Source organism: Lycium barbarum, chromosome 2, assembly GCF_019175385.1.
Source record: "Lycium barbarum isolate Lr01 chromosome 2, ASM1917538v2, whole genome shotgun sequence".
Taxonomy (NCBI): domain Eukaryota; kingdom Viridiplantae; phylum Streptophyta; class Magnoliopsida; order Solanales; family Solanaceae; genus Lycium; species Lycium barbarum.
In genome coordinates, this window is record NC_083338.1 from 110630280 (window position 1) to 110641846 (window position 11567).

Here is an 11567-nt window from a genome sequence, read left to right on the forward strand (position 1 = left end):
CTTTTCTAGAAAATAACTCGGATTAGGAGTATTGCTATGATACCAGTGAAGAACAAATTGCCGAAATATCTTCGGACGAGGAAGTTGCTGATAGTTTCTTAGACGTCTCCGAAGAAGGAGAAGCACAAATCCTTGACAGTTTATTTGAAGTCTTTGCTCCAACTCCAAAAGAAAGCAAGGACCCTATCACACAAGAAAGAGAACAAGCAATGTTACAACAAGGTTTGTCTCCAAGAAGTAACAAAAACAAGAAAGGTAGGAAGAATAAAAAGGGAAACAAAAATAATGTTTCAGAAAAACCAGAAAAATCTGAGAAGGTTGTCTTATCCCCCAAAATTCCTTTATGAATAAGTACATAATTTGGAATATTAGAGGGATAACCTCCAAGGGTGCTCTGGACAAACTCACTAAGATTGTCCGACTTCATAAAATTGATTTTATTACTTTACAAGAACCTTTTCATACAAGTAACAAAATAGAGAAGTTTAGGAGAAGGATGGGGTTTGATCATGCCATCTCCAACTCTCATAGTAAAATTTGGATATTCTGTAATTCTAACTTTGTTTGCTCAATAGTTTCCAAAACTAGACAACAGGTCACCTTGCAAGTTCACTTACAGGGCAGCACAGATAATTTCTGGATAACAACTGTTTATGCTAGATCTAAAGCAAACAAAAGGAGGTATCTTTGGCAGAAGTTAAGAGACTTGAATTCCATCATTGATGGCCCATGGGCCATCGGAGGTGATTTTAACTCTATAATGGAAGCCGAAGAAAAGAAAGGGGGTATTCCTTTTAGATTAAGTACTTGTTTAGATTTTATAAATTGTATGGATGATTGTGGTATAACAGATGCTGGTTTTGTAGGTAATATTCATACTTGCTGTAATGGGAGAGGAGGTATGGAGAGAATTCATATGATATTAGACAGGTTGCTACACAATGAAGAATGGTGTACTAAATTCCCAAACATCAATGTGGAGCACTTATCTAAAACTGGTTCTGATCACAATCTACTACTTGTCAATTGCTCTGATGATAACCAACAAGTAATTAAATACTTTAAATTTCTTAATTTTTGGACTGACCAAAAAGATTTTCTTCCTTTGGTTAAAACAGTATGGGAAACAGAAGTATATGGCAACCCTATGTGGAGATTACAACAAAAGCTGAAAACTTTGGCTAGGGAACTTAGTAAGTGGTCCAGAAACAATATTGGTGATGTGTTTGAAAATGTCAAGAAATTTGAGAAGGAAGTGTCAGAAGCAGAAACTGCTTATTTAAACTCTGATGCTGATACTGATAGAATGTTGCTTAATAAGACTAAAGCTGAATACATCAAATGGTTGAAGATGGAAGATTCTATTTTAAGCAAAAAGCAAGAATCAAATGGGCAGAAGAAAGGGACTCCAATACGAAGTACTTTCACAGTACTATCAAGGCTAGGAGAAGAAGATCCCAAATTTATAAGATTAAAGATCGACATGGTCAATGGGTTGAAGGGAATGCAAATATCTCCAAAGCCGCAATTGATCATTTCAGTGAAATTTTCACTGGGAATTCAAGGGATATGAATTTGGACTTTATTAGAGGATGTGACAATCTGGTCAGTACTGAGGACAACCACCTTTTAACAAGATATCCTGCAACAGAAGAGATTAAGATGGCAATAGATTCTATGGACCCTAACAGTTGTGCAGGACCAAATGGATTTAATGGTCATTTTTTTCAACACTGCTGGGACATCATCAAAAGAGAGGTAATATCCTCTGTTCTTTCATGGTTCTGAACTCACCAAGTTCTATACTCACTCTTGTTTGACTCTGATTCCTAAGGTTACTTCACCAGATTGTTTCTCTAAGCTTAGACCTATCAGTTTTAGTAATTTTTCAAACAAAATACTGGCAAAAATTCTTGCTTTAAGGATTAACAATATTTTGCCTAAGATTATATCTTAGAATCAATCTGGTTTTGTGAAAGGTAGCAAATTACCGAGAATATTCTCTTAACACAAGAGATCACTCATGGGTTTAGACCCAACCCGGATAGCTGCAATGTTGTTTTTAAATTAGATATGTCCAAAGCTTATGGTAAATTGTCTTGGAATTTCCTTATTTCTGTTCTTAGAAAGATGGGATTTGATGAGTTTTTTATCAAGATAGTTTATAGATTGATTTCTAACAACTAGTATTCTGTCATGATAAATGGTGTTAGATATGGTTTCTTTAAATCTTCTAGAGGCTTAAAATAGGGAGACCCCCTATCTCCTGCTCTTTTTATTATTGCTGTTGAAACTCTCTCAAGAGCCTTGAATCATCTTAATCAAAATGATAAGTTCATTAATTTTTCCATGTATAAAACAGGGCCCCAAATTAATCACCTTAGCTGTGCTGATGACTTTGTACTTTTCACTTCCGCGGATAAATTTTCTATTAAGCTCATGATGAATCTGCTAGGGTTGTATCAAAATGATTTTGGACAGGAGATTAACAATGATAAGACCTTCTTTATCACCCATAGTAAGACCAACAGGATTTATAACAAGAGGATAAGAAGGTGGACTGGTTACAAACAATCTTCTTTCCCCTTCACTTATTTAGGTTGTCCTATATACAGTGGTAGGAAGAGAATCTCTTATTTTTCTGATATTTCCAAAAAGGTTCTTAATAAGATTGCAGGTTGGCAAGGAAGATTCTTATCCCCTGGAGGTAAGGCCACCATTATTAAGCATGTCCTACAATCTCAATCCTTACATATATTTGTTGCTTTAATGCCACCTGTTACATCACTCTATGAGATTGAAATGCAGTTTGGCAATTTCTTTTGGGGAGAGAAAGACGGGAAAATTAGTTATCACTGGTCCTCCTGGGATAACATGAGTTATCCTACCAAAGAAGGGGGCTTGGGTTCAAGAGTTTACTTGACATCTATCATACTTTTGCTGCTAAAAGATGGTGGAGATTGAGAACAGAACCTTCTTTGTGGGCACAATTCATTAGAGCAAAGTATTGCCAAAGAAGCAATCTCAACTCTAAGATAATTGCTCCAAAGGACTCGCCTGCCTAGCAATACTTACTTCATATCAGAGATAAAATTGAGGCCAACATTAGTTGGAACATTAATTCTGGTAATATATTTTTTTTGGTGGGATAACTGGACTCAACATGGGTCTCTATATCAAATGCTAAATCCTACTGTCAAGCCAGGTAATGTTAAAGTTAACAATTTCTTAGTGAATCAGCAATGGGAGATGGATGATAATCCTTTTTCCGTATCAAGGGATACTTTGAATTTGATCAAGAGTATTCCCATTGGTAAAGAAAATGAAAAGGACCAGGCTATTTGGAATTTGAATAGCAATGGCCTTTTTACATGTTCCAGTGCTTTCGAATTACCTAGAAATAAACAAGTAACTCCTCCTATCTATAATTACATCTGGATACAAGAAATTCCTTTCAAGGTTTCCTTCTTCATGTGGAAGCTCTTAAAGAAAAATCTCCCTCTGGATGCTAATCTTTCAAGATTTAACATTGACAAAGGTGCTAGTTGTTGTTGCAGGACTGCATGTGTGCAAATTGGTAATCATATTTTTGCACAAAGTGAGCTAGCAAAACAAGCATGGCAAATCATTATCAGACCTCTGGGGATCAGCATTACTGGCTCTACAGTTCAAATAGTCTTTGGCAGTGGTGGAGACAAAAGCCAAGAAATATTGTTCACAAATTCCTCCTACTTATCATTCCAATGATAGTATGCTGGGAAATTTGGAGAGCAAGGTGCATTAAGAAATTTGAATTAAAAAATATTACTGCTTCTAATATATGTTTTCAATCTTTATTTCAGATCAAGGTGGCAATCAGAAAGAAATTCAAATCCATAGACTACACCTGGAACTGGAGCAAAGTTTGTTTACAAGCAGAAAATTTCAAAGCAGTGATAACAAGTAAGATGATCAGGTGGATCAAACCAACAGGTAATACATGGAAGCTCAACACGGATGGAAGCTACATGGAAAATCAAAACAAAGCAGGAGCCGGCGATATTGTTAAGAACAGAATTGGGGATATGGTCATGGCCTTTGCACATCCAACCCAATTCTGCACTAACAATTATAGTGAAGCATATGCAGCTCTAGTCCGAATTTCTTAGTGTGTCAATCATCCCTTCGAAGCTCTTGAAGTAGAATTGGATTCCAAGATGGTGGTACAAATGATAGTGGGTTCCCTTAAACTTCCTTGGAGGTTACATGGCATCATAGAAAGCATTAAGTCAAAGATGGTTCATAGAAACATCTCGATAAAACATTGCTATAGAGAAGGAAATGAGGTGGCAGATGCTCTAGCTAAATACGCAACACGAATACAAGTTCCTAGAATTTTTTTGAGTGAAGGTGACTTGCCGATGGAAGCTAGAGGTCCACTCAGAATGAATAAGCTCGACCTTCCTTCCTTTAGGAGAAAAGTTAAAAAGAATTTAGGTTGGTACTTTGAACCTCCGTGAGGTGACTTAGGCGAAATGCATTAACTGATTTCAAGTTTCAATGCATTAGTATATCTTTTGTATAGTATTGAATGTAATCTTGTGTAAGGAGGTAAGGTACCATGTCCCCCTCCAATGTACTTGTATTTGGGAATCAATGGACATGGTAGGGGTCTTGCCAAACCCCCCATCACTACGATGGTGATGGATTATGGTAAAAAAAAAATATACAAAATCTATGAATTGTTAAAGACATGAAGGTTAGAACACAAACAAAGATCTGTTAAGCTATTAAAAACAAACAATTGTGAAGTCAAGTTACCGATAAAAAACCTTTTCTTAAAAAGATCTGAATTTCAAAGGGTCATGCCAAAAATAAATAAAATTATGCGAACAAATAAAAGCATCGAAAAAGATTTACTACAAAATCAAAAGAACTAAACAAAGATACCGAAAAGATATTAGATCATCAAACAAAATTATGATATTTTTAAATGTATCACAATAAGAAATACAATGGTACTAAAAATATATGCCAAATTAAATAGGCAGGTGGGAATTTAAGTCATGAAAAGAAAATTTACAAGTATTATGCAACATTTTCTTTTTCAATATTTTTGTAAGTTTGTCATATATGTTTGTTAGAGAAGATGGTTTACAGCCAGGCAGCTTTTGGATAATAGGATTAATGGTTTGATCTCCAAGCAGCAGTAATTGGCAATTAAAGGAACTCAAAAGAAGTTAGGTGTCTTTCCCGAAGGATCACATCCGTTGGTTTGGAGTTGTTTCTGGCGCATCATTTTTTCTCCAATAGTTAACTTATTAAGAAGGGTATTTAGGTAATTTAACTTTTAAGTTATTAAGTTCATGCTTTTAATATAATATAGATATAGATAGATATATTACTACTATATAGAAGCATGGGTCTCAACCCATGCTTCGTCGTCCGTTAGGCATTAAAAAAAAAAAAAGTGTGGTCCCCCATATTAAACACCAACCAATATTAAAAAATAAAAAAAGCCCAAACCAATATTAAAAAAAAAAAAAGTAAAAAAAGTGGAACCCACCATCTCCAAACTCACGGAAAAAAAAAGTGGACCCCATATTAACAAAATCAAGCAATATAAAAAAAAAAGTGAATCCCATATTAAAAAAAAAAAACAAACAATGTCAAAAAAAAATGCAGACTTTGTATTCGTAGCAAACACTAATATAATAAAGTTTTAAATACGGAGCACAAACTACAATGTTATATTAATCGTGTTTTGAACATAGTATCTCATATTGACAAAATCAAGCAATATAAAAAAAAAAGTGAATCCCATATTAAAAAAATAAACAATGTCAAAAATAAAAAGTGCAGACTTTGTATTCGTAGCAAACACAAATATAATAAAGTTTTAGATATGGAGCACAAACTACAATGTTATATTAATCATGTTTTGAACATAGTGTATATATATATATATATATATATATATATATATATATATATATATATATATATATATATATATATATTATATGCATAAAAATAGTGCAAACTAATAATGTCCAAAAGGGTGGGGCCCATACTAAACAACACCAAGCAATATAAAAAAAAATAATAAAAAAAGAAACTATATAAAGCATGGGTTTAGACCCATGCTTCGTCGTCCGTTGTCCCTTTAAAAAAAAAGGGGTGGGCCCCATACTAAATAACACCGAGCAATAAAAAAAAAAGGAAGAAAAGAAAGTGGAACTCACCATCTCCAAACTCATGGGAAAAAAAAAAGTGAACCCCATATTATCAAAATCAAGCAATATCTAAAAAAAAAAAAAAGTGAACCCCAAATTAAAAAAAAATATAATGTTAAAAAAAAGTGCAGACTTTGTATTCGTTACAAACACTAATATAATAAAGTTTTAGATACGGAGCACAAACTACAATGTTATATTAATCGTGTTTTGGACATAGTATATGTATATATATTATATGCATAAAAATAGTACAAACTAATAATGTCAAAAAAAAAAAAAATTGCACCCCATAAAGGATGGACCCCATACTAAACAACATCAACCAATATTAAAAAAAAAAAAAAAGTGGAACCCACCATCTCTAAACTCACGGTAAAAAAAGTGGACCCCATATTAACAAAATCAAGAAAAAAAAAAAGTGAACCCCATATTAAAAAAAATAATGTCAAAAAAAAAGTGCAGACTTTGTATTCATAGTAAACACTAATATAATAAAGTTTTAGATACGGAGTACAAACTACAATGTTATATATATATATATATATATATATATATATATATATATATATATATATATATATATATGCATAAAAATAGTGCAAATTAATAATGTCCAGAAAAAAAAGTGCACCCCATATTAAAAAATCAAACAATATTCATGTAATTTCCAAAGTATCTCATTAAGTCAATAATGATGGATTCATTGTCACGTGCGTATTCATAGCAAACACTAATATAATAAAGTTTTAAATACGGAGCACAAACTACAATGTTATATTAATCGTGTTTTTAACATAGTATCCCATATTTACAAAATCAAGCAATATAAAAATAAAAAAAAAGTGAATCCCATATTAAAAAAACAAACAATGTCAAAAAAAAAAAAGTGCAGACTTTGTATTCGTAGCAAACACTAATATAATAAAGTTTTAGATACGGAGCACAAATTACAATGTTATATCAATCGTGTTTTGAACATAGTATATATATATATTATATGCATAAAAATAGTGCAAACTAATAATGTCCAAAAGGGTGGGCCCCATACTAAACAACACCAAGCAATATAAAAAATAAAAATAAAAAAAAGAAGAAACTATATAAAGCATGGGTTCATGCTTCGTCGTCCGTTGTTCCTTAAAAAAAAAGAGTGGGCCCCATACTAAATAACACCGAGCAATAAAAAAAAAGTAAGAAAAAAAAGTGGAACTCACCATCTCCAAACTCATGGGAAAAAAAAGTGGACCCTATATTATCAAAATCAAGCAATATAAAAAAAAAAAGTGAACCCCGTATTAAAAAAAAAAAGTGATGGCTTTGTATTCGTAGCAAACACTAATATAATAAAGTTTTAGATACGGAGCACAAACTACAATGTTATATTAATCGTGTTTTGAACATAGTATATGTATATATATTATATGCATAAAAATAGTACAAACTAATAATGTCCAAAATAAAAAAGTGCACTCCATAAAGGGTGGACCTCATACTAAACAACATCAAGCAATATAAAAAAAAAAAAAAAAAAGTGAAACCCACCATCTCCAAACTCACTGTAAAAAAAAGTGAACCTCATATTAAAAAAAAATAATGTCAAAAAAATGTGCAGACTTTGTATTCGTAGTAAACACTAATATACTAAAGTTTTAGATACGGAGTACAAACTACAATGTTATATTAATCGTGTTTTGAACACAGTGTATATATATATATATATATATATATATATATATATATATATATATATATGCATAAAAATAGTGCAAATTAATAATGTAAAAAAAAAGTGCACTCCATATTAAAAAATCAAACAATATTAATGTAATTTCCAAATTATCTCATTAAGTCAATAATGATGGATTCATTGCCACGTGCGTATGAATCCATTGGTGGGAGCAAATGAAATTGCTTTTCTTAAAAAAGTTAAGTAGTCAAACTATACAGTTTTCTTTCTTTTTTTATATTAGCCTGAGATCTAATCTAGATATTAAACTGTTGTATTTGCTATTCCGCCATGTCATTTATTTGTTATGTTCACTAAAATAAATATACTTAAAATATTTATATTTTAAAATAAGATAGAATTTAATTACTTTTTTATTTTTATTCTTACTCTAATAAATGTGAAAAGAGATTAATGTCGAAAAAAAAAAATCAAATGAAGATCAAATAATGAATAAGGTAAATTAGTCAAATTATAATTCTAATCGACGTTTTCTTAAAAAACCATGCAAAAGACAACATGACAAGTAAAATGAGCTAAACCGAGAATCTTTACCAAAAAATAAAAAATAGTATTTCTTCGTTTAAATAGAAAATCAATTTGTACTTTGTTTCGTTTTAAACATGTAAAATTAATTTAATTATTTGAATTAGAATTATCCAAATCAAAATTTGATAAAAAATAATAAGTACTTTACACCTTTAAATTAATCGAATTAAAATTGAAAGTATCAACTGATGCTTAAATATTGCTATTATTTTATCTCAAAGAGAGAAAAATAGTTTCCTTTTAAACAAGTCTTCTCTTTTAAAAAATATTAATAAATTTGCCGATTTTGTATTCGTAGCAAACATTAATATAATAAAATTTTAGATACGGAGCACAAACTATAATGTTATATTAATCGTGTTTTGAACATAATATATATATATATATATATATAATCACTATTCAAAGACAATTACATACACATAGATGCACTATAATCTAAAGTGTTGGGCCCGTGCGCAGCACGGGCATAGGCCGTCTAGTATATTCTAACTATATAGAAGAGCCGGTTGGGCTCCTTTTTCGTCGTTCGTTGCGGGCCCCATAAATTAAAAAAAAAATTGTGGGGCCCATATATATTAAACAACAACTAAAAAAAATTGTGGGCCCCATATATATTAAACAACAACTAATATTACAAAAAAAATTGTGTACCCCACATTAAACACCAACCAAAGAAAAAAAGTGGAACCCACCACATTCAAACTCACGGGAAAAAAAAGTGGACCCCATATTAACAAAATCAAGCAATATTAAAAAGAAAAGTGAATCTCATATTAAAAAAAAAAATGTTAAAAAAAAAATGTGGGCCCCATATTAAACACCAACCAGTATTAAAAAAAAAGAGAAGAAAAAAAAGTGGAACTCACCACATCCAAACTCACGGAAAAAAAAAGTGGACCCCATATTAACAAATCAAGCAATATTAAAAAAAAAAACGAGTGAATCCCATATTAAAAAAAAAATGTTAAAAAAAAAAACTTAGAAAATCAAACAATTAAATCAATAATGATGGACTCATTGCCACATGCGTATCAACCATTAGTGGGAGCAAATGAAATTATTGTACATCAACATACTTAAAATACTTATATATTAAAATAAGATAGAATTTAATTACTTTTTCATTTTTTCCTTACTCTAATAAATGTGAAAAGAGATTAATGCCATAAAAGAAAAAATAATATTAAATAGAGATCAAATAATTAATAAGGTAAATTAGCGAAATTATAATTCTAATTGACGTTTCCTTAAAAAATCGTGTAAAAAATAACATGACAAGTAAAATGAGTTAAACAAAAAATATTTACTACAAATTAAAAAATAGAAGTTCTTCATGACCCCATATTAAACACCAACCAGTATTAAAAAAAAAAAAAAAAAAAAAAGTGGAACCCACCACATCCAAACTCACGGGAAAAAAAAGTGGACCCCATATTAACAAAATCAAGCAATATTAAAAAAAAAAAGTGAATCCCATATTAAAAAAACAAACAATGTTAAAAAAAAAAGTGCTTAGAAAATCAAACAATTAAATCAATAATGATGAATTCATTGCTACATGCGTATCAACCCATTAGTGGGAGCAAATGAAATTATTGTACAACAACATAATTAACAAAATCAAGCAATATTAAAAAAAAAAGTGAATCCCATATTAAAAAAACAAACAATGTTTAAAAAAAATACTTAGAAAATCAAACAATTAAATCAATAATGATGGACTCATTGCCACATGCGTATCAACCCATTAGCGGGAGCAAATGAAATTATTGTACAGCAACATACTTAAAATACTTATATATTAAAATAAGATAGAATTTAATTACTTTTTCATTTTTTCCTTACTCTAATAAATGTGAAAATAGATTAATGTCATAAAAGAAAAAATAATATTAAATGGAGATCAAATAATTAATAAGGTAAATTAGTGAAATTATAATTCTAATTGACGTTTCCTTAAAAAACCGTGTAAAAAACAACATGACATGTAAAATGAGTTAAACAAGTAAAAGTGCACCCCATATTAAAAAATCAAACAATATTCATGTAATTTCTAAAGTATCTCATTAAGTCAATAATAATGGATTCATTGTCACGTGTGTATCAATCCATTAGTGGGAGCAAATGAAATTGCTTTTCTTCAAAAGGTTAAGTAGTCAAACCATACAATTTTTTTTTTTTATATTAGCCTGAGATCTAATCTAGATATTAAACTGTTGTATTTGCTATTCCGCCATGTCATTTATTTGTTATGTTTACTAAAATAAATATACTTAAAATATTTATATTTTAAAATAAGATAAAATTTAATTACTTTTTTATTTTTATTCTTACTCTAATAAATGTGAAAAGAGATTAATATCAAATGAAGATCAAATAATGAATAAGGTAAATTAGTCAAATTATAATTCTAATTCACGTTTCCTTAAAAAACCATGCAAAAGACAACATGACAAGTAAAATGAGTTAAACCGAAAATATTTACCAAAAATTTAAAAATAGCATTTCTTCGTTTAAATAGAAAATTAATTTCTACTTTGTTTCATTTTAAACATGTAAAATTAATTTAATAATTTGAATTAGAATTATCCAAATTCAAAATTTGATAAAAAAATAATAAGTATTTTACACTTTTAAATTAACTGAATTAAAATTGAAAGTATCAACTGATGCTTAAATATTGCTATTATTTTATTTCAAAGAGAGGAAAATACTTTTCTTTTAAACAAGTCTTTTCTTTTAAAAAGTATTAATAAATTTTCGTAGCAAACACGAATAAAATAAAGTTTTAGATACGGAGCACAAACTACAATGTTATATTAATCGTATTTTGAACATAGTATGTATATATATATATATATATATATATATATATATATATATATATATATATATTATCACTATCTAAACACAACTACATATACATAGATACACTATAATCCGAAGTGTTGGGTCCGTGCGCAGCACAGGCATAGACCGTCTAGTATATATTATATATATTATTTTTAACTATATAATAAGTGAAGGTTTTTGGTCGTCCAGAGGTATTTCCGTAAATATCCATTGTTTAT

General features: G+C 29.9%; 1 protein-coding gene across 1 annotated transcript; it reads left to right on the forward strand.

Annotated features, from left to right (window-relative positions):
• The first annotated feature begins 1569 nt into the window (after positions 1-1569).
• Positions 1570-2964, forward strand: LOC132628739 (uncharacterized). Its single transcript, XM_060344504.1, has 2 exons — positions 1570-1717; positions 2363-2964. The coding sequence occupies exons 1-2, from the start codon at positions 1570-1572 to the stop codon at positions 2962-2964; spliced, it is 750 nt and encodes a 249-aa protein (XP_060200487.1).
• Positions 2965-11567: the final 8603 nt, after the last annotated feature.

Excerpts from the sequence above, each read along its gene's own strand:
- LOC132628739 (XM_060344504.1), top strand. The coding sequence starts at position 1,570 with ATGAATTTGGACTTTATTAGAGGATGTGACAATCTGGTCAGTACTGAG. Across the intron at positions 1,718-2,362 it reads AGGACCAAATGGATTTAATG|GGCCCCAAATTAATCACCTT; the intron begins GTCATTTTTTTC and ends TGTATAAAACAG.